The sequence below is a fragment of the Mastigoproctus giganteus genome, chromosome 2 (genome assembly GCF_048544385.1).
Source record: "Mastigoproctus giganteus isolate SK-2022 chromosome 2, ASM4854438v1, whole genome shotgun sequence".
NCBI classification, from domain to species: domain Eukaryota; kingdom Metazoa; phylum Arthropoda; class Arachnida; order Uropygi; family Thelyphonidae; genus Mastigoproctus; species Mastigoproctus giganteus.
In genome coordinates, this window is record NC_143576.1 from 94,954,522 (window position 1) to 94,979,380 (window position 24,859).

General features: G+C 37.1%; 1 protein-coding gene across 1 annotated transcript in view; it reads right to left on the reverse strand.

Annotated features, from left to right (window-relative positions):
• LOC150089433 (spectrin alpha chain-like) overlaps positions 1 to 24,859 on the reverse strand; it is a 579,218-nt gene that overhangs the window by 526,031 nt on the left and 28,328 nt on the right. Inside the window, 2 exon segments of the mRNA XM_090389473.1 lie at positions 36 to 161; positions 3,434 to 3,689. Coding sequence (XP_090245599.1) covers positions 36 to 161; positions 3,434 to 3,676 — 369 coding nt within the window. The 5' untranslated portion in view covers positions 3,677 to 3,689.

Here is a 24,859-nt window from a genome sequence, read left to right on the forward strand (position 1 = left end):
TTTTAATTTTTGTATAACACAAAAAAAAAACAAACCTTAATGATTTCAGAAGCAAAATGCCCATTATTGATCATTTCCATACCAGTGTTATCTAAAGCTACAATTGCATTACTATGGGCAGCTACCTCAGCTTCAAAAGCCTGATGTTTCTGTATTTTGGCCTAGGAGAAAAAGTCATATTTCAACTGCAATATTTCAAAAATTATTTTTATTTGATAAAAAAGATTTATATAAACTGTTAAAAATACATTTAGTTTCAAATTTAAAATGTAATTAGCCTTCACTGCAATAAAATACAGAAGTTAAATTATAATTACACCAAAAAAAAATTTTTTTTTTTTTTTTACTTTAAAATACCTGAAATAGCAATGATCTCTTCACTAATACCACAATGGGGAAGTCTGGGGAATAGAATTTCTCACTAACTAAACAGTATTTGTCACTAATATGCTTCTCCTGCTTGAAAACTTAAATATGTAATACGTTTTTTGAACTACTGCAAAGAATCACATAGTCTATAAACTACATCCAATACCAAAAGTGCAAATATCTTGAGATCCATTCCTAAGTGTAAATTATAAAGTTGACTTCAGAGCACAGCTCTTTGCAAAAAAGAACACTCTAGTTTTCCACCAATTATGTCAAAAGAAAAGAAAAGTTTTTCCAAGGTTTCTAAACAAAGATGCAATAACAAAGTTTTGTTACTGTCATAGTATCCAATCAAACTGGTCAGACAAGATGCCTCTCAACAAATATATGCTACCATATAACTGCATTCCTGTCTAGATTGTTCTGCATTACTTCTTTAACTAGACATTATTCTCCCTGGAACAGAAGTCAAGCTAACAGGTCTGTAATTACTAACTTCACCCTTTGATCTCCCTTTGCAAACTGAGGAGCTGTTCACACATATCCAGTCCACAGCTCAGAGATATCTCCTCTGAATCCAAGGATTTCATAATTATGGTTAAAGGTTTGCTTACCTCTTTCACTGCCTCTCTTAATATAACTAGATATATTCCATCTGCCTTATTCATATTTAGCCTTGGCAACCTCTCTTCCACCTTGCCCTCAGTTATCACAGAATCATTTAGCAAGCAGTGAAGAGAAGCTTAAGTCCAATTAAGAAGGCACAAACTGACCACCTGACCATTCTGTTGCTGAGCACACTTGGCTTCATCACGTACAGTCATCCCTCAATTTGCGCAGTCAGGTATTTACTACCAAAATTTTATATTGCGTGCTGAGTTTCACTACCTGCACAATTTTTGTTTACGAAGCTTCAAAAATAGAAATGAAGAGCAGATTTTAAAAATTTATTTTTGTTTTTTACATGATTGAAGATTTCGTTGAAGGAGAAACACATTTCAACATAATAACGTAAAATCCCAGAGAAAATCAGCTATCAGTATTCCTGCAAATGCAATAAGATCGAGTTTACTACTCGTTTATAATTAGAGTGCACTATCAGAAAAGTCCAATAAACCAGAAAGTGCAAATTTTTATTGTTTTATGGTCATGACCTCCAGAAATGTGCTTTAGAAAAATATCAAAATGGCATTCAAAACTGATTCTTATAACCAAAAATAGCAATAAATGGTGTGTTTGTCCGGTTATTTTTGAAACAACTTCCTCATTCGGGACCCCCTTCATCAGTTATCCTACGTTAGCTGTTCAGACAGAATCTTTTTCTGGTTCATGCAATGTAAAGTCTTTTAATCAGTAAGCATTGCTTTTGCTAATTTAATATTTCTTGGCTATATAAAGTGTGCGTTTAATTAGTGACCAAAATGAAGAAAGCAACAATAAAAAAAATTTTAAGTATAGAGGAAAAATTAAAAATTGTTAAGGAGTTAGAAAATGGCAGAAAGGTTGTGAAATTGCCAAGAAATACAGCATAAATGAATCTAGCATTCGACAAATTAGGGAAAATTAAAAGTTCAGTTATCTGTTCCACATCGTTGGATGCAAAAAGCACTACAAAAGTGAGAAATCCATTAATAGAGAAAACTGAAAAATTACTTTTTCTGGATAGAAAGAAAGTAAGATAGAAGATCTTAATCTTTGAGAATGCCTCTTAGTTCAGATATTATTCGTACCAACAAAGCTCTGAAAATTTTTAATCACTTATAAAGAAGCCAGTCCATCCAATGCAGACATCTTTCAGGCCAGTAAGGGTTGGTTTGAAAATTTCAAAAAACGTCAACGTCTTCACAATCTAAAATTAACGGGCGAAACAGCCAGATACGGAAGCTGCTTCTTTGTATCCAAAAACTTTAAAGGTTGTTATTGTGACTGAGGACTATCTAGCAAGTCAAGTGTTTAATGCTGATGAGACTGGCTTATTTTGGAAGCATATGCCAAGCTGAACATTCATTTCAAAATAGAAACTATCCCAGGTTTAAAAGCTGCAAAAGATAGGTTAATACTTTTATGTGGCAATGCAGAGGGTGACTTTAAGCGTAAACCACTTCTAATCTATACATCTGAAAATCTTCTTGCTTTTAAAGGAATATCATAAAGCTCCTTACCAGTTCATTGGAAATTGAGCAAAAAAGCCAAAATCTTCAAGGACTAGTTTTTAAATTGCTTTTGCATCAAAACAAAAAGATATTGCCTGAAGATGAACATAGCATTCAAAATCTTGCTCATTCCTGACAATGTGCCCAGTCATCCTGCACATTTGTCTGATCTGCACCCAAATGTGAAAGTTACCATTTTTCCAGCGAACAGAAGTTTGTTAATTCAGTCAATGGACCAAGGTGTTATAGCTTCCTTTAAACTTTATTACCTAAGATCTTTTTTACAATTGGTAGAAGCTACTGATGGAATAGGCAGTCTTTCATTTCAAAATTATTGGCAGAATTATAACATTCTTGATGCTGTAAAAAATACTGAATTCACATGGGGTGAAGTTAAGAACTCAACAATGAATGCAGTGTGGAAAAAGCTGTGGCCATAAAGTTGCACTAAAGAAGTCACGGTCGAAATGTCAGAGGTAACTGAGATTGTGAGAATTTAATAGTTGAGATGTGAGACTGTGTTAGTTTTAGGTAGAGAGCTAAAATTTAAAAGAAAAATGTGCGCAAAATTAGTTACAATTGTGCACGCTGTAAGTTAATGGAAAGTTAGGAAATGCTGTGGACTCGCACTTCTGTAGTTAAAAGGGCTGCAAAACTGCAACAATTTAAAGTAAGTAAATGGTCAAATTGACCATTGCGGTGGTTCTAGTATTAAAGATATTAGGGTTTAGTAGAAACTTAGATTTGCAAAAGGTTTCTGTAGTCAAAAAAGTTTGGAAAAACACCGATCTAGAATTAATTATAATTACTATGATCATAAACTATGAAGTCATATGTAGCACAACATCAGACTCGCATTTCACAGAACAAAACGTTATTACATGGGGTGCCTCAACAGGTTTGAAACTTACCTGAAGATTTGTTGGATCTTTGTAACTCTCATCTGATGCTGCCTGGAGCTTTTCATTTATCCAAGTTTCAAGTTCATCAGCATCCCTTTTGAAATGTTGAAATCTACGGGAATCTTCCAGTTTATCCCTTTTCATCCGTGCTTCACACTTGAACTGTGCATAGCGACCTAAAACTTGACCTCTTCTGTCTTGAATATCATCAACAGAGTCCAAAATTTTTATTTCCTTTGGCTGAATGTCCATGGTTAAGTGAAACCTTTTTAATCAAAACCAACAGAGAGAAAAAAATTAATATAAAGAATAAAGGGTGTATGTGAAATAATAATAATTACTAGTGGGCTGCGCTCGCTTCTTTTGAAAAAATAAAATACTTACAGAAGCTATCGACACTGCGTGGGTCTCTTCCTTAGCTATGAATACATAAATACGTTACATATGGAAATCAAGAATGGTACCACGTGGTCATTCTAGATAAACAAAGCACGAGGTTCATCTAGCATGATCACGCTAAAACAGAAGCTTGTTTTACCACAGTAAAACAAGCTTCCATTACGTATTTTAGTATTTGTTACATATTACCATGTAATCCGCATCCCTCTTCTCCCATTGGCTGAATAAATATCACTAGGAGGAAAATTATTTTAATGTATAGAAATATATATAAAAATGAGAGGGACACTATTTGCTACATGAAAGAAGTTTATTTTTGTAGAGTTGTCAAGCACACACTGAGTATCCACTTTATTAGATAATGAAATGGAACATTCATTAACAGCATGTTTGTTCCATGCAGTATAAAGCAGGTGAGCAGATATGTAAGGATGTTGTACATGTACAATTCAATGTGAACATGGGCAAGGCAAAAGATTCGAATGACTGAACATCATGGCAGTTTGGGTAAGATGTACCAGTATGAGTACAATCCTGATGGGGTCTTCATGTGTAATGTCTCTCAAGTGTATTAAGATTGGTCCAAAAACTGAACAACATCCAGCCAATGGCAGTTCCATGATTAGAAACAGCTTGCTGAGGTGATTCGAAAGAGGTCAATGAGACTCATTGGCTTTTCTCAAAAAAAAAAAAAAAAAAAAAAAAATCAATCCAGTACAACAGCAGTAACAAAAGAGGCATACCAGAATGTGGAACTCATCACAACTTGACACAAATAGGATATCACTGCTAGTGAACAAACTGGGTTCCATTCTTGCCAGGAAAAACATCTCTAATGATTCACAGCTGCTGCTGCTGCTGTTTCTGCTGATGAGAGGCAGAGAATATGGCAAAAACAGCATTAGTCCATGGGCCCAGCCTACATATCAACAATTCAAGCTGGTGGTAGCAGTGTAAATGTGCGGTACATTTTCATGGTGCTGTTGTTGTTGTGGGGGTTTCATGGCGCATAAGCAACTTTGGCTATAATGTGCCTATTCATTTATATTAAAAGAAAAGGGAAAGAATCGTACTGTCTGAAATGTCCTTAATCAGAAAAGATTAAAAATTCTAATTTGCTTCAGAAAACGGAAGAATTCAGATATATTTGCCTTGTCACCTATCAAATTCTCTAGGGTTATTGGTTGTCGAAGGATAACCAGTGATTGCTGGGTTGAAATTCTGTCTTGTTTATAATAGGGGCAGTCAATGAGAATGTGTTTAACAGTCATATTTATATAGCAATGTGGACATTGTGGTGGATCATCTCCTGTCAGTAAATGAAGATGGGTCAGGTAAGTATGACCTATTCTTACTCTTGAAAGAATTACTTCTTCTCGTCTTGATGTCCGGACACTGGAGGGCCAGATTTTCGGAACCTGTTTAATCTGAAAGAGTTTATTATTCGTTTGGGAATGCCATTGCGCTGTCCATTCTGTTAGGCATGCAGCATGAATCATTATTGCATAGTCTGAGGCTGGGACAGGGATATTGGTTAAATCTAAGCTGGTTGGGTTTTTTGCAGCTTTATCAGCCTGTTCATTGCCTAAAATACCAGAATGTGCTGGTATCCAGCAGAAGGCGACCAGTTGGTGACGATCTTTAATCTTTAGTAATAATTTTCTAATTTCAATTATAACAGGGTGAAATGTATCTGAGGAACTACACAAAGCGTTGATTGAACTGAGGGAATCCGTGTAAACTACTGATTTTAATGAGCAGTCAGGAGGGAGAATTTTTAAAGCTAGTTTAATTGCGAATAACTCAGCTGAGAAGATACTGAATTCAGGAGGAAGGGCTGCTGATACAATTGTATTCGGAAACTGCAGCTGCTCCAACTTTTGAATTTGATTTAGAGCCATCTGTGTATATTGGTAAAAAATCAATATATTTTTGAGTGTGAACAGCATGAACTTGTCTGATATTTGATGATTGCAAATTATTCTTTCCCCACTGACAGAGGTAAGTGTCACAGGTCGGTATAGGTGTTTGAACCCATGGTGGTTGGGTACAAGTGGCTACTTGTTGAACAGAACGGATGGATATATTCCAAACCTGCAGTAGTTCAAGAAGGCGATGACCAGCTGGTTTTACTATGCTAGGTTTATTTCTGTACAGATTTTCTAATGGTGGATTGAAAAGATATGGCTGAATGGGATGCGAGGCACAACTTTGTATCTTGACAGAATACTTTAGCAAAAGCAATTTCCTACGTAAAAACAGTGGCGGTTCATGAGCATCAATGTACAGGCTATGTGCTGGCGATGTTCTGAATGCACCAAGTGCAATCCTCAGTGCACTGTGTTGTACTGGATCAAGCCAGCGTAATGCGCTCTTTCTGGCAGAGTCATAAGTGGGAGCTCCATAATCAAGACGGGATCTGATTAATGCCCTGTATAATCGAAGAAGGCAGGTACGGTCTGCACCCCACGTTTTGCAGATAATGATCTGAGTATGTTCATCTTTTTTAAGCAGGCAGTACGTACTTTTTTAATGTGCTCTAAAAAATTTAGCTTGTTGTCTATGATTAAACCTAGAAATCTAATGTTACTAGTGACTGGGATGGAAATATTAGAGATGTGAAGTTCAGGATCCAGATGAAATTTGCGTTGTCTACAAAAATGGATAGCAACTGTTTTCTGCTGTGATAGCCTATAGCCGTTAAGGCTGGCCCATTGCTGTATTTTATTTAATGATATCTGAAGCTGTCGTTCAATAGATCTCATATTTTGGGAATGACAGGAGATGGCAAGGTCATCCGCATAAAGGTAAGTTTCTACAGTATTTGGAAGATGTTTAGTGATAGAATCTACTCTTAGGGCAAAAAGAGTGGCACTCAGTACTGATCCCTGTGGAACACCTTCTTCCTGAATGTAAGTTGCAGAGAGGGCATGTTGGTATCGAACTTGAAAAAATCTAGTGTGTAGAAAATGCTTTATAAATATAGGAAGGTTTCCCCGCAGACCAAGAGAGTAAAGGTCTCTTAGTATGCCATGCCACCAGGTGGTATCAAAAGCCTTCTCTATATCTATGGAAACCATTACTAGATGTTCATGCTTAATAAAGGCATTACGAATGGCAAATTCAGCCTTAACCATAAGGTCCAGGCATGACCTGTTTTGACGAAAGCCATACTGACTATTGCTCATTAACTGTTCTGACTCAATGATCCAGACGAGTCTACAGTGGACTATTTTTTCTAGAATTTTGCTGAGGCAGCTTGAGAGGGATATTGGTCTATAGCTATGGGGATTGGTTGGATCTTTTCCAGGTTTTAGGAATGCCAAAACAGTAGAATGATGCCAAGAAGTTGGATAGACATTTTCTAGAAAAATACGATTGTAAAAGAGCAGAAGGAGACACAAAGCTCTGTCGTCAAGATGTTGTAGCATGACGTAGTAGATTCCATCTGGTCTGGCAGCACCATTGTGGGCTGTTCCGATAGCATGCAAGAGTTCGGAAAATTGTAGGGGTTTGTTATACGGCAGAAGGAGAGCAGTTTGGAAGTTAACAGAGTGCTGTTCTGCAGTGTTTTTAATTCTCTGGAAAAGTGGAGTATAAGCTGCTGCTGCCGCTGAGATTTCAGCAAATGTGTTGCCCAAAGCATTTGCGATATCTAAAGGACTAGATAGATCTTGCCCATTACATGACAGAATTGGTAGGAAACTTACCAGAAAGCTGTCTAATTTTTTTCCATATTATTTTGGTGTCAGTGTTTTTGTTAATGCTTGATGCAAAACAGATCCAGGATTCTTTCTTGGCTTGCCTTTGTATGAAGCGTGCTTTTGCTTTTGACTTCTTATAATTTATTAGATTGGGTGTTGTTGGATATTGCCGAAACAAATTCCAGGCTTTATTTTTTGCTTTTTTGGCTTTTGTGCATTGCTCATTCCACCAATAATTATAATGCTTACGAACCGAAGGATTTGATAGTGGTATTGTTTCTTTAGCCACATTTAGGAGATGTGACGTGATGTATTCTGTCACATCATCGATAGGCTGGAGACGGATTTTTTCCTCATCAAAAGATATTGATGATCGGAATTTTGCCCAGTTTGCTCGGGCAAATTTCCATTTTCTACATGGTTGAGCTGGAGGAGCCTGTGCTATTAATAGGTTGCATATGATTGGGAAGTGATCACTACCCATTGGATCATTTAAAACATACCACTCTATGGTCGGGACCAGTAATGGAGAACAAATGGAGAGATCTATGGCTGAGGTATGTCCATTTGGGAGCTGAACGTGAGTGTGTGTGCCAGTATTGAGTATGGTGAGGTTTACCACCTCTATTAGGCTCTCAATGAGTCGACCTCGTCTATCTAATTTAGGATCGCCCCATAAGGGGTGGTGCCCGTTGAAGTCCCCTAACATACAGAGAGGTAGAGGTATCTGTATAAGGAGATCTTCAAGATCTTTTAAACAGTAGGTACGGTTTGGCTGTAAGTAGATTGATACTAAAGTTATTTCAATATGGAGCGTTATATGCACAGCAACAGCTTCTATTTCGGTTTGAAGTGGAATATGTTTAGTTGGGATCATTGAATTTATCAGAATTGCTACACCACCATGGGCAGCATTTGCTGTATTACGATCCCTTCGATAAAGGCAATAGTTCTTTATCGAAGGAGAAATTTGCAAAGTTAAGTAAGTTTCCTGAAGACAAAGGGCAACTGGAGAAAATCGATTTATTAGATCTTGGATATCGACTGTATTGCAACGAAAGCCTCTGCAGTTCCATTGTAAAATACAAGGCATTATTTGTGTTTAGTTGATGGAGCTGATTCTGACTGCTTTTTGAAAGTGACTGGTTTATGGCGTTCCAATTTGTATTTGTCTTTTTTTTGGAAGACTGGCCGACCAGTGTCCATTTCTTCTTCTTCGGCATGGATCTCTAAAAGAGGATCTTCCTCTATAGATGTGCGATCTGTGTCCATGGTTGTGTCTCGAATATTTTTGATTATATTTGAATTTGTAATACGTGGTGTGGTAGCACTCACTGGAGGAGGAGATTCCGCTGGTATTGTAAGCGGAGTATTATTTGCTTGGTCTGAGAGTTTGGGTTGTTGTTTATGTACATTTGGTTTTTCCTCAGAGAGGACAGTTCTAGCCCAATCTGAAATTGAAATATTAATAGGAACTGTAACATTAGTTTGAGTAGAGACTGTTTGGTATTTTTTAACTGCATTAGCATAGGAAATATTTTTATTCATGGTAGGTGCCACTAGTCTTCTCGCTTCTGGGTAACTTACTTTGTTCTCGACCTTGTATTTTACAATTTGTTTCTCCGTTTTCCATTTTTCACAAGTTCTGGAATAGGCAGGATGATCACCTTTGCAATTTGGACATGTCATTTTTGTAGTCGTACAGTCACTTTGTATGTGATCCGAGGAACCACAGTTGGGGCAGACAGGAACTCCTCTGCATACAGTTTGTGAGTGGCCATACTTTTGGCATTTGTAACACCTTAAAGGGTTTGGAATGTAAGGCCGGATTCGGCAAAGTAAATAACCTGCTTTTACAGAGGAGGGTAAGTTGGGTGTATTGAAGGTGAGAATAATATTTCTTGTAGGTGTAAGTACATTATCTTTTTTAATCATTATTCGTTTTGCTTCAATTACGTGTTGTCCCTGCAGCTCTTGGGTTATTTCTTCCTCAGTAACGTTTAATAAGTCCCAACTGGATATCACACCCTTAGATGAATTTAGGGTTGTGTGCGGGGATATTTTAACTGGAATTCCAGCAAAACTTGTAAGCTGTAACAGCTTCTCAGAATGTCTGTGGTTGGTGGTTTCTATTAGTAAGTCTCCTGATTGCAGTCTCTTCACCATCTTGGGAGATCCTGCAATACCCTCCAGATATTTTTGTATGACAAACGGAGACAATTTATTAATGGGCTGACTAGTAAGAGAGTGGATAATTAAGAACGATGAGCAAGGTTGCTCCATCCGATCAGTCTTTTGTCTCTTTGGATTTTCGTTCTCAATATCCTGATGGTCTGTGTTTGCCATGTTTGCTCCTTTTAGCCCTTGGCAAGTGGTCTTACTTGCCAAGATTTCCGGCCCCGCCACGGGGAGGCAGGAGCAGTGCCGCTAGGAGGCCAAGCGGTTAAAGTGTTAGTTAGTTAGTGGAAATAGAAATATATGCATAAATAAAGAAAGGTGAGTTTCCTTTCTCTGTTCTAACTTGTGGCTTTTAAGTGTAGAACGATATAGAAATAAAGCTGCTAATAAAAACGTACAAAATTAGAAAAAACTTTAATCACTTTTGATGAGCACTCTATATATCGCAGAAAAATCGTTTGACCTCGAATTCGCTTGGCACCCGGGACCTTTCATGGTGCAAACTGGGCCCAAATGATATCAGTAGAGTAAAATATGGATGCCATGGGATATCTGGAAATTGTTTCAAACTAGTAACATCCCTTCATGGTTAAAGGGTATCCACCTAAGAAAGGGTTCCTTCATCAAGATAATGTACCACGTCCAAATGACAAAACTGCCTGAAACTGGTAAAAGAAATGAGAGTAAGGTGGAGGAGAAATTGTTGAAGATAAACATAAGAAAGGCACCTAGGGTGGATGGAATCTATCCAGTTATATTAAAGAAGGCAGCAAAAGAAGTAAGCAAACCCTTAACCATAATTATGAGAGCTTCCTTGGACTCAGGGGAATTACCCATGGACTGGAGGTGTGCAAATGTGACCCCAATCTACAAAGGCGGATCAAAGGGATGCACAAGTAATTACAGAACTGTTAGTTTAACTTCTGTTCCGGGGAAATTACTGGAGGCACTGGTTAAAGAAGCATTGCAGGATCATCTAGACAAGACTTTGTTATAGCTCGGACACAGTATGGTTTTGTTAAGGGGAAGTTTTTTTTTTTTTTTTTTTTTTTTTTGTAGTTGTTGGCGCATCGGCTTCTGTGGCCATAGTGCACCTCCCAAGGTTTTTTGCAGTACTTTTGATCCAAGCCCGAGGCGGGATTCAAACCCGCAACCTTTGGGTTGCCAGGCAGGCACTTTACCCACCCGGCTAGCCCGGTCGGCGTTAAGGGGAAGTCTTGTCTGACCAATTTCAATGGATACTATGATGTGGTCACAAAGCAACTGGATGCAGGGAATAACTTTGATATCATATATTTGGATCTTAGGAAGGCTTTTGATACTGTTGCACATGGAAGGCTGCTGCACAAATTGGAGCAGTGCAGTATTGGAGGCAAATTGCTGCTATGGATAGAAGGGATGATTGAGTGGGAGAAGACAGAGAGTGGTAATCAATGGACACTGCTCTTTGTGGACTAATGGTATTAGTGGGGTCCCCCAGGGTTCAGTGTTGGATCCATTGTTGTTTTCTGTATTTATTAATGATACTGATGATGGTATATCGGACTTAATGTCCAAATTTGCACACAATACGAAGATTGGCAGGTTGTTAATGACACTAATGACAGTATGTTGCTGCTGCAACAGGATCTAGAAAAGTTGAGCAGGTGGACTGAGAGGTGGCAACTGAAGTTTAACCTTGACAAATGTAAAGTACTGCATATGGGAAGCAGTAACACCAGAGTAACAATATCAACTGTGTGGCACCACACTAACAGTGGTAGAGAGTGAAAAGGACCTGGGGGTAATTGTGCAGGCAGACAAATTAAGTTTTCCGAGCAGTGCAGATGGTCTGCAAGAGTAGCTCATGGTGTCTTGTCAATGATATACAGGAATTTTTCTAGCAGGGATAAGGAGGTGATTATCCCCTTGTATAAGGCAATGGTCAGACCACATCTTGAGTACTGTATACAGATCTGGAGGCTTCATTTTAAGAAGGATGTAGAGCTGCTGGAACGAGTACAGAGAAGGGCAACAAGATTAGTGAATGGAACAAAGGGTTGCTCTTACGAAGAAAGGCTTAAGTTTTGCAAATTAGTGTCTAGAGACTAGACACCTACGAGGTGATCTGACTGAGGTGTATAAAGCATTGAAGAATCCCATCAATGCTGATGGGATTCTTCCTCTTCCTCAGAATAATCTCCTGAGAAGGCATAAATTCAAATTGAGGAAAGATAGTTGTAGGATAGATGCAAGGAAGTTTGCCTTTAGCCAGCAGGTGGTTGATAGCTGGAACAAACTTCCATCTGTCATTATAGAAGTTGATAGCTTAAATAGATTCAAGGCAGAATTAGAGAAACATTTGGAGCAAGTGTATTGGTGAAATGAGAAGGGTGTGTGTGTGTGTGTGTGTGTGTGTGTGTGTGTGTGTGTGTGTGTGTGTGTGTGTGTGTGTGTGTGTGTGTGTGTGTGTGTGCTTGCTTTTTTTGGCTGATGCTACATAAGCTTGCTTTCTTACATCATGTGCCTTTGCTAATGCTAAGAATGAGACAGTGAATTCACTACTGTAGTAGCCCCAAGTCATAAGATCTCAATCCAAATGGGAACATATGAGAATCTCTTGTGGATCTTATGAGGATGCTTGTTTGTTTGTTTTTTAGGAACATTAGCAACTAAGGCCATATTGCTCCGGGATATGCGGTGGTCATTCTCTGAACCTTTCCGAATCCTCCATATTTGGTGGTGACGGGCTCGAACCCCGGTCTAATCAAGAAGCGTGTGATACGCACTGCTGCTCCTTCCCACCTGGCTATGGAGAGGATGCTTGTGTATCTCTGTTCTCTTCAGAACAGAGATCCACAAGCATCCAATCTACAACAACTATGAAAGTAATATGGAGTTAATATGGACCGGGATCCATATGAAATGCTTCACTGACTCCAGGCCATAACAAATCCAAGCTGTTCAGAGGTGCAAATGGGAACCTACTCATTATTAGTACAGCAGTATTAGTACTGGCAAATTAGTACAGCATCAGCCAAAGCTACACACATCATCTAAATGACAGAGACTTGTCAAAAGCTAAAATATATTATAAGAAGTCTCAAGTAATGAATTCAAAGACTACAAAGGAGCAAATACTACTTATATAAACACTAGGAGGAAGAGCATGAATTGTATTGGTCTGCTAGATATGAATGGTTTAACTGCTGATAATCCTGCTCAGGATGCTGACAAGTTGAATAGATATTTTGCATCTGCATTCACACATGAGAAATTTTTTAGGTATGGGGATGCCAGAAGTGTATCAAATTCATATAGGGAGCTAAATGATTTTGTGATAACTGAGAGGAAAGTGAAAAAAAAATTATTGAAGCTAAACATATATAAGACACAGAGTGAATGGCATCTATCCAAATATATTAAAGGCAGGCAACAAAAGAGGTAAGAAAACCTTTAGTCCTAACTATAAGAACAACCTTTGATTCAGGTGAGGTCCCTATGGGCTGGAGATGTGAAAATATATCCAATTCACAAAGGGGATCAAAGAATGAAATGCATAATTAAGACAGACTGCTAGGACAGCTAATGGGACTTTGTCAATGATGTACAAGAATTTTTCTAGAGAGGATATGGAGATGATTATCCCATTCTATAAGGCCATCTTGAATGCTGTATGCATATCTGGAAACGTCATTTTAGGAAGGATATGGATCTGTTAGAACATGTGCAAAGAAGAGCAATGAGATTAGTGAGGAAAACAAAATGGTTCTCTTACCAAAAATGGCTTTAATTCTACAAACTGCAGCATCTGAAGACTAGGCATTTGTGAGGATATCTGACTGACGTGTTTAAGGTTTTTGAATGGACTGAGTAATGTAAATGCTGTGGCATCCTTTCTCTTGTTCAGACTACACACACACACACACACACAAAAGTATAAATTCAAACTGAAGAGTAATGGTTGCAGGATAGACATGTGGAAATTTGCTTCCAGCCAGCAGATAGCTGGAACAAACTATCTTTTTTTCACAATTCCATCTGAAATTGTGAAAAAAGATAGTTTGAATAAATTCGTGGAAGAACTAGACAAACTATTACATTGGATGGACAGTTGATAAGTGAAGTGTTTTTTTTTTTCTTTATGATGCTGTATAAGCTTGCTTTTTTGCATCATTTTCCACTAATAATCATAATCATTTCTGCCAATAATCATTATGCATAATTTTCCACTAATACTAATAATAATAAATTTATTTAAACTCTAAATTTCCACAACAGCTGATGGAAGTTAGTTCTAAGGGCTATACTAGACGTGCGCTTGAAGTGTGGTGTCGGCGACGCCTTCCAATGCCCAGTTTTACAGGAAGCAGAGGGCAAAGGCATGCAGACTACACAGCACTTAAAACGCCGCATAGGATGACGTAAGCCATCGTAAAACACTTGCCAATGCCTTCAGACATGTTACAAGTTGTTGTTATTTGGTTTTTAGGAGCATTAGCAACTAAGGCCATATTGCTCCGGGGATATGCGGTGGTCATTTCCTGACCTTTCCGCATCCTCCGTATTTGGTGGTCACGGGCTTGAACCCCAGTCTAATCAAGAAGTTTGTGCTAAGCACTGCTGCTATTGCCCACCTGGCTACGGAGGAGCCACATGTTACAAGTGCATACACCTTGGCGTTTGCATAGCCTGAGGGGACATTCTCCTCGTGCATGGGATGGTTGGCCTTAATTGGTTTTTTATTATACTTTGGGGAAGATGATGTGGAAAAAAGTCCTCCCTTGTATAACACATCATTAAAAGACTACTCCCACAAATAAATAAAGGCAATGTTGTATTGAAATTGGAAAATAAATGTTTCCGAACTGGGATGAACTATGTAATGATGAGAAGAATCAGAAAGTTCAATTCTGAACCTTATATTTATTGTAAATATTACTTCTATTTTAGTACTGTTTCATTAGTTAATGAAATCCAAGTTTGCTCACTTGCAGAGACAATTTATTGGTAGATATTGGGTTATCTGTGTACGGAATCATGAACGTACATAATTTAAGTACGGAGAATGCTGAAAGGTCAGGGAATGACCACCGAATATCCCCAGAGCAACATGGCCTTAGTTGCTAATGCTCCTAAAAACCAAATAACAAACAAACATAATTTAAGTTAATAAAGAACCTTATTATGATTAAATAAGATGAAAACGGTAATCGGAAACCTGATGAAGAACTCCACTGCAACTAATGTCAGCATTAACGAATGAGAATCGCGTGTGGTCTCTGTCTTCTTCTTCCAAAACGAATTTTGAAACCTTCGTTTCGAATATAACTTCGGTGTCTTTCTTATTTGAAAAGTATTGTGAAAGCAATGAAAGCATGCAGTAAGCTGCAAAGTACAGAGTTGTTGCAAGTGTGATATAGGAAAAAATATATATATATAATAATAATAATAATAATAATAATAATAATAATAAAATAATGCTCGCAACTGTTTCTTGGCATAAAAAACGCTACCGAAAGAATTGCAATGGATTGTTTTTGAAAAATGAAAGGATCGTACTTCATTTCTTCAATGTGTATTGAATCTACTAACACAAAATCGAGTAACTTCTGTTAGAAACCACACTAGAAATGGGAAAAACTGGTGTAAAACTGATAACACTGCAATATGCATTTGATAATGCATATTGCAGTGTTATCAGTGTTAAAGAAAAAAAAAAGTTTGCTTTATTGTAATTGTTTTTAGGGATCAATATCAGTACAGTACCTTTTCTGGATGTATATTTGATCGTCTAATGAAATTTCAAGAAAATATTTCTATTGATAGCTGTGTTACAAACTTCAAAAACTGGTGTCTTCTCATGAACATTCGTAAAATCAAACAACACTAATCCTTTATTGCAAGAAAAGTACTCCGTTAGTGTAGGTAGTGGAGAATTGTAGGTGGTAGATGACTTTCATCAACCGGTGAAATACCACCACTTTGCTTATTGGAGGCTTGAAGTGGTGAAACCTATGTTTAGTCTCTAGAGCAAAGTTTCCGGTACCCCCCTCCCCCCATACTTCTCCTTCAACCCATGCACGGTACTAAGTACTATAGGTTTTGATACCTTTCGTGTTGGGGTTTTCATAAAAAAAATGTTTTCTGCTTCAAAAGGATGGAAAGTACTCGTCAATATTCCCATTTGGAAATAATGTTGAGTGGTGGAAAGACAGGAACATAGGTGTTTTATTCTGAGAAGTCCCGTGCGGTAAAATCAAACAGGAAGTTACCCTTTATGTTACTGAAAGTAATTTTGTAAGACACTGAGTCTTACAAATACCTTAATCTCCGAATAAGAATAGCGGGTAGAAATAAAATAATTTTACAAACAAAGAGAACAACATTTCAGAAATATTTCAATTAATGGGTGGCCTGTCGGTACAGCACATAAAGCATAGATGCAAACATCGGTATTGATTTCTACATCATGGTATCAAATTTTGTGTTTTTTTCACTAATTAACATTAGAAGTTCATCAAAGCTCTGTATCGACATTCTGTAAAATAAAAAAACATTAAAAAAATTCTCGGGACACTTCATGTATGTTTCAAACATAATACAGGTAGTTCTCAACTTTATGAGTTAATTCATTCCTAGCACGTGCTCGTAAAGCAGGAATTTATTTCACATAGACATAAGGTTAAAAATAGGGGTTACGTTCTCAACAATGAAATTAGTTAGCTAATTAGTTTATGTTTAAAGAATGATTGATTGATCAAAAGAAATGAAAACAGCCTGTAAAATCAAGCAAATTATAATAACAGATAAATTATTTACAACTTACAAATGTTGAAGAATGTTTATTCTTCATCATCATCGACTAAATGCACACTCATTGATCACTCATTATTGGCTCGGCACTCGTTGGTTTGTTGCACAAGGAGTCGTCTTCTTCAGAAATGTTTCAAGAGGCATTTTTTTTCCAAGATAATCTCTTTTAATTATAAATTTCATGACTGCACGCATAAGCATTTTTTAACGGCATACACAAATTGCAACTAACACGATTCGCGTGAAGTAACAAGTTTACGAAGCTTAAAAAAAAAAAGAATGAAGAGAAGATTCTGAAAATTTACTTATGTTTTATATATGATTGAAGATTTCAGTAAAGGTGAAACACATTTCACTATAATAACCACACAATTCCAGCTATCGGTATTTTTGCAAATGCAAGAAGATCGAGTTTACTATCCGTTTAAAATTGCTTACAGTAACAGAAAAGCCAAATAAACCAGAAAGTGCAAATTGTTTTGTTTTATGGTTGTAACCTCCAGAAATGTGCTTTAGAAAAATATCATAAAGGCATATAAAGGCGTTTAAAGTTGATTCTTATAACGGAACATATGATAACAATGAAAGTGTAATGCATTTTAATGATTTGAATTGGTAACTAATGCAATTCACAAACCAAACTCACAACCTTTTATATGGTCTTAAGGTCATGCTCGTGATCTTAAAAATGACATTTTAGAGAGATAAATAGCTTAGTTATACAGCGAAAATTTCAACTTCCAAGATCTTGAAACGAATTACCAAAAAACAATGTGTTATTGGGTTCACATTACAATATTTTAACGATACGCTGTTGTCTCTGGAACTGATTAATATTGTAAAGCGGGATACACTGTATTGTATAACTACGCACGTGGTATTTATGAATGTTTAACATTCATTTTTTGCAATCAATGTTCATATTTTCGATTTTGTTGATTCTTGATACTTGGGGGGGGAAAAACTCGTAAACCCGAGAACTCGTAAAGCGAGAACTGCCTGTATAAAACTTTTTTTTGTAACCTATCTGAATTTGCTGAATGAATCCAACATCGTCATTTTCTCTTTCTACTCGCAATCAACACTACAAAAATACACAATACACCCATCTTGAAACTGGAAATAGAAAAACTGAGTCACTGGTGATATCCAATGAAATGTTAGAAGTGTCTAGTCTAGTTTGAAACGATCTGATGTTAGGAGCACGACGTGTAGTTTGCTGTTTGGGAGGCATTCACAACGCCAGCTTACGCTCGCACTTCAAGCACTCGCCTAGTATAGCCCTAACAATCAATTATTCTGTTGCTGAAAGTAAAAAAGTCTTAAAACAATCACAATTCCTTGCAGGTGCTTAGTTTCCCGATACTGCAATTTTCAGACCCTAAATCTTTCTTGGAAGAAACACCTTCTGTGCTCCTGACTAATCTTGTTGCTCTTCTCCGGAGCCATTCCAACTGATCTACACCCTTCCTATAATGACACTTCCAGACCTGTATACAACATGCAAAGTGTAGCTTAATCATTGCGTATGCAATAGGATAATCATCTCCTTGTCCCTGATGTCAAAATTCCTGTATATCATTGACAGAATCCTACAAGTTGTACTGGCAGCATGTCTGCATTGCTCAGAGAACTTCATGTCAGCCTGTACAATTACCCAACTCTCTTTTGTTCTCTGCTGCCTTGAGTGTGTACTACAGAATTGGTATGTTATTCTGGGATTACTGCTACCCATGATTACCTTGCATTTATCAATTTTAAAGCTTTTTCTACATCTCTGTCTAATTTCTCTTGGTCTTTTTGCTACAGCATACTGTGATTCCTGTCATTTACTACCAAACTTTATATCATCAGCAAGCATAGCCATTATACTTGACATGCCTTTATCAATATCATTAATAAATATCATAAAAAATAGGGAACCCAGCACTGAACCCTGAGGGGCTCTATTAATAACAATAATCCAAGAAGAGCAGTGCCATCAATAACAATTCTGTCTTTTTCTACTCACCATCTCTTTATTCACAGCAGTAACTTGCTTCTAACGTAACACCACTCCAATTTGTACAGAAGTCTTTCATGGAACAGTATTGCTTTACTGAAATCTAAGTATATAATCTCAAAATTATATTTTACATCCAGTTTGTTACTGATTCATAGTATCCAATCAGTTTGGTCAGACAGGATTTCTCCTTAACAAATCTGTACAGTGACTGTTGTATAACTGAATTCTGTCAGGATAATCATCATTTCTTTAACTATTGACCAGGCTTACAGATCTGTAATTACTCACTTCACCCTTTGACCCTCCTTTGTGAATAGGGGAAACATCTGCAAACTCCAGTCTGTAGGAACCTTCCCTAAACCCCAGGATGCCCTCATAATTACGGCTAAATATTTGCTTACTTCTTTTGCTGCTTCTTTTAATATAACTTTATGTATAGATTCCAACAACCCAAGGTGCCTTATTCACTTTTAGCTTCAACAATTTCTCTTCCACTCTCTTTTCAATTATCACAAAATCATTTAGCTACCTGATAGAATTTGATATATTTCTGGCGTTCCCAACTTCAAATAATTCCTTGTGTGTAAGTGTAATCGCAAAATATATATTCCGTTTGTCAACAACCTGAGCAGAATCATCAACAATTATACCATTCATATCTAGTGGATAATTTTGTGATTCATCCTATTCTTTCTAGTATTAACATAAGTAAACAAATCTACTACTTTTCTTTGATTCTTGGCCAGCAACTTCTTGTAATCTGCCTTAGCTTGCCTAATCCCTTTGTGACTCAATTCAGATTAGTTTGTACTTCCTGCAGGTTCCTTGTCTCCTGATAACTTATAATCATCCCATGCATTTTTCTTTTGTCCCTAGCCTCATCAATTCATCTAACATTTATGTCAGGATAATGATCACCTTACAACAAAATGGTGAATTAGTAGTTAGGAGTTAATGTCATAGATTAACAAAATACTAGACAAACTAAACACTGTCAAAAGTGGAAACATATTTTTAAAATTTAGCTATCTAAACACAGTTTAGAAGTAAAAATTCCATATTATAACTTGATGGGTACTTTTTTTCTAAACAGATGAATAATATGCTCAGCAAATTAGTGGACCCCTGCCCCACTCCCCTTTTTAATACCTCCAACCATTCCACCTAGAACAAAAAGGAAGGCAGAAAGAGGACTCCCCCAACTGAAACCTCTTCAAAACTATTATTCAAGAGATGTATGCTTCTTTAGGGATCTGCTCCAAAGTTGTAATGATGCTATATTTTTTCAAGGGCTGTGGAGGACAATTTCCTCTTAGCCTTCAATTCAGACACCCATCCATCCAGTATTCTGAATATGTGGCTATTCTTCGACCTTCTTATTTCAATTAACTGAAAAAGTGGACTATCAGAACTTTAGTCAATGTCTGCTTACAGGAGCTGTAAGCTGGGTCCTCCACAACTGCTTGGAGAAAGAACTCCTTAGCCTGATACGGGCTCTGCTGCTATCCTTTTTCTGTTGGTGTGGATTCAATTGAAAGAGTGGACATCCTAAAACAGTGTTTACCAACCTTTCTTCACATATGGTCCACTTTTATATTTTATCCAAAAATTGCAAACCACTTTTATATTTGAGATAGAGACCACAGACCACAAAAAAAAAAAAAAAAAATGCCACCTCCGTAGCCAAGTGGGCAGGAGCAGCAGTGCGTAGCACACGCTTCTTGATTAGACCAGGGTTCAAGCCCGTGACCACCAAATACGGAGAATGCAGAAAGGTCAGGGAATGACCACTGCATATCCCCGGAGTAGCATGGCCTTAGTTGCTAATTCTCCTAAAAACCAAATAACAAACAACAACAAACAAAAACCACAAAAAAATATTAAACTACATATGCAATTATATTGCATATGTATTACATTAATAACTATTTTTTAAATATAATGCACAACAATTCATACTTAACATATGTGTGTGTATATATACAGTTGGACCTCTCTTTAACGAACTTCCATATAGCAAATTTTTCTATGTAGCAAACTTTTGATTTCCCCCTGGTCATTATATTAAAAATAGTTTCCGTATAACAAAGAAAATTTCCATACAATGAACTGATTTCAAGAGACCTAGGTATACATTGTTTGCACCTCTGCCTTTAGGCAATAGAGCTGATGCTGTAGAAAGCAGGAATTAAGAGCTAAAAGGATCAACAATTAATCACTTTAGCTTTTAATAGCTAAAGGGTTTAATTCTTAAGAGCATTCCACAATTTAGTGTTGCCCGTAAAGCCATTACTGTACCGAGAAGCCAAGCTGGTCAACTGCTAAGTGTTGTCCACAGCTATTGACAAAGATTAGAGCATATTCCTGACATGGATATTGGCTCTAGTCAACCTGTTTTCTATTAGAGAGTGATTTTCCTTTATCCTGGAAATTCATCTGTTGTTTTGCAGAAATGGGTCATCCACACTTCACTAAATTTTGGCTGTCTCTGTATGGTAAGTACAAGTGGTCCCTAAATCAGTTTTGTTTTAGCTACTGTGCAAGTAACCTTACAATGTCTAAGAGGGAGTCTGAATGTAGTGGAAAAAAGTGGAAGTGCTTAATAGTATAGATTGGGGAATTAAAAAAAAAAAAAAAAAACGCTTTAAAATCTGGTATCCCTGCCAGTAGTGACAAGGTGTTCCAGAATGTCAACCATTCTGAAACACCATGTTTCGATTCTCAAACTGATTGAGGAAATGGGACCTGGTCAGAAGCTGTAGATGAAGCCATTTTTAAGTGGGTGAAGTTGATTCGAAACCAAAACATGCAGATATCTGGGCCATTAATAAAAGAAATGGCTGTGGAGTATGCATCTTTTCTGGGGCATAAAATATTCCAAGCCAGTTCTGGTTGGCTTAGACAAATTTAAAAAGCGCCATCGCTTACTCGAAAAAGTTATTTCTGGTGAAAGTGGGATTGTAATTAAAGAAGACTGTACCCATTGAAAAGAAACAGTTCTGAAAAAAATGGAGACTACAAGCTCAAACACATATTCATGAAATCTATTTTTCAGGTTGATGAAATTATATTTCAGGTCTATTTTTTAAATGCTTGCCAAATAAGACACTGACTTTTAAAGGTGATAAATGTGAGGGTGGTTAAAAATAGTAAGGAGAGAATTACAGTCTTGGTTGATGCAAATATGGCTGGTAATGAAAAATTGAAGCTTTTGGTAATAGGCAAGAGTAAACAACACCGATGTTTCAAAGGAGTAAAGTCTTTGGAGTTGGACTACAACTATAACAAAAAAAGCTTGGATGACAAGTGAAATTTCTGAACAGTGGATTTTAAATTTCGATAGAAAGATGACAAAAGAAAACAGAAAAATCGCTTTGATTGTTGACAACTACCCAGCTTCACTTAGTAATTTCAAAACTTACAAGTGCGCAGCTTGTTTTCTTCTCTCAGAATACCTCGTCTAAACCGAAGTCAATAGACCAAACCATTATCAAGAATTTGATAATGCACTACCGAAGGTGCATACTAAAAAAAATTATACTGAGAATAGAAACCAACCAACCTATTGATTCTATTATAGATTTGCATATGTGCATATCAGAATTTGCAAAAGTTTGGAGTCAAAATGTGACAGAAACAACAATTAAGAATTGTTTCACAAAAGCAGGTTTTGCTAAAACGTCAATTAACATTGATGAGTGGGATGAACTGCCACAAGACATTGAGCAATCTTGGGAAGAACTCTAAGCGAGAGGTTTGATCAATGGAGAAATTGTTCTTGAAGAATCTTTAGGAGTTGATAACGATGTCATAGTAGCTGAATATCCGAATGACTCCAACATTTTGGAGAGTATTCAAAGAACTAGTAACAATATCGATGATGAGTTGGATGAAAATGAGGGCAACGAAGGCAATGAGTGCAATATTAAATCTTTCAAACATGAAATGTTGGCAGCATTTGAAACTTTGCATCAAGGCCTTCAGTGTGAAGAAAATGTGCAAGAAAATATATGAGTGCTTAAACAAATGGGGACATTTTTATGAATGATATACAGTAAAATCCAGTGTACAACAAAAAATAACGATATATTTTACAACATAATTCTTAAAAGTGTACTAATATATTGTGTGCATCATGTAAGAAGTAATTTCTTAATACGTGATATTAATAAATTAATTGTTTTAAAATATTAGAAAATTTTTTAATTCCCACTTATTTCCTATATTTTACTGTATTTCTGAATGTTGACAGCATTTTTCATTGTTGAAAAGATCATATTTCTTTATAACAATATTACTGTACAACGAATTTTTTCAGGCGAATGATCGATTTCGTTATATGGAGGTCCGACTGTGTGTGTGTGTGTGTGTGTTAGGTTGTTAAAGTATACCTGTATTTCCCATAACTATTAATGGAATTTTTTTGCCTACACCACAAAAAAAGCTCCGTCTTAATGTCAAATCCTGCAGACAACACTGTTAGGAAACACTGTTCTAGAAGACAGAAACCTCGTAACTGCGAGGATTCGGATACCAGGGTCCCCCTGTATATAGAAAACTATATGCTTCCCTCCACACATACACTGACCTCTGAATTTCTCCAATCTGTCAGCCTCAGCTACTGGAATATGTAACTTGTTCCAGAAAACTCATTAGCTAAAAGAAAACTTCCTACAATACAGTCTACACCTCTTCCCTCAAATTTAAATTTATGGTCCCTAGTTCTGTAATCATTTATAACAATGAAAATTTCACCTTTGTTCATTTTACTATTCCCTCTCAGAGCCTAGGGACCTCAATCAGGTCCTCCTCTAAGGCACTGGCTCCAAGCTTTGCAAACACAAAGCCTTTCCTTTGTGGTTGCAAAGCAAAATCGCCATTTTGCAGATCTTATAAATAAATTCAAAGACCACACACCATGCATGGTACTGTCTTTGAATCCTTCGTGAACCTCAATGTTTTTTTTAAGTGACGTCTCCATACTTAGCATTAGAATTAGCAGAGGCATATGATGAAAGAAAGCAAGCTCATGCAGCATCAGCCAAAAAAAAAAAAAAAAAAAAAACACACACCACTCCCATTTCACCCTCCATTTGTTCGAAATACCTGTCCAGCTGAGCCTTAAATTTATTTAGGCTATCAACTTCCACAACAAGGGATGGAAGTTTGTTCCACCAACCAACTATCTGCTGGCTAAAGGCAAATTTGCGCACATCTATCCAACGTCTGTCTTTCCTCAATTTGAATTTATGCCCTCTCAGGTGATTATTCTGAGCAGGAGAAAAAGAATCCCATCAGCATTGAGCATGCTCAAACCAATCAAGACTTTATACACCTCTATCAGATCACCTCGCCGGTGCGTAGTCTCCAGACACTGTAATTTGCAAAACTTAAGCCTTTCTTTGCAAGAGCAACCCTTTGTTCCATTCACTAATCTTGTTGCCCTTTTCTGTACTCGTTCCAGCAGCTCTACATCCTTCTTAAAATGAGGCCTCCAGACCTGTATACAGTACTCAAGGTGTGTCCTGACCATTGCCTTATACAAGGGAATAATCACCTCCTTATCCCTGCTAGAAAAATTCCTGTATATCATTGACAAGACACCATGAGCTACTCTTGCAGCCCACCTGCACTGTTCAGAAACCTTCATATCTGCCTGCACAATTACCCCCAGGTCCTTTTCATTCTCTACCACTGTCAGCGTAGTACCACAGAGTTGATACATTACTCTGGGGTTACTGTTTGCCATATGTAGCACTTTACATTTGTCAATGTTAAACTTCATTTGCCACCTCTCAGCCCATCTGCTCAACCTTTCCAGATCTTTGAACACGGTATTCCAAGTGTGATCTTACAATTGCTTACACAGCAGGATTGTGGCCTCTTTACTCTACAAGAAAATGTTTGACTAATCATCAATAGAACACCATGGGCCTTCCTTGGTGCCAGTCAATACTGCTTGGAGAACTTCATGTCCAACCATATCTTAACTTCCAAATCCCTTTCTTCCTCCACTGTTTTTAGTTCAACCCCACCCAGTGTATAAATTATTTTGGGGTTACTATTTCCCAAATTTACTGCATTAAAACGTAGCTTTTCTGACCTTCCTTGAAGCCTGCCAAATCATCCTGAAGGTGGCTGCTTGGCACTGATCATTAACCATTTTCCAAATCTTTACATCATCTGTAAATTTTGACATCACACCCTCTGTCACCTTGTCAATATTGTTTATGAAAATCAAATACAACAGTGGTCCAAGAAATGATCCTTGCTGCCTCCTGTCCTGCAGCCACCCTACAATCTTAGAATCTTACCTATCATTCCAATATGTTCCAGCTTTATACAGTAACTTAT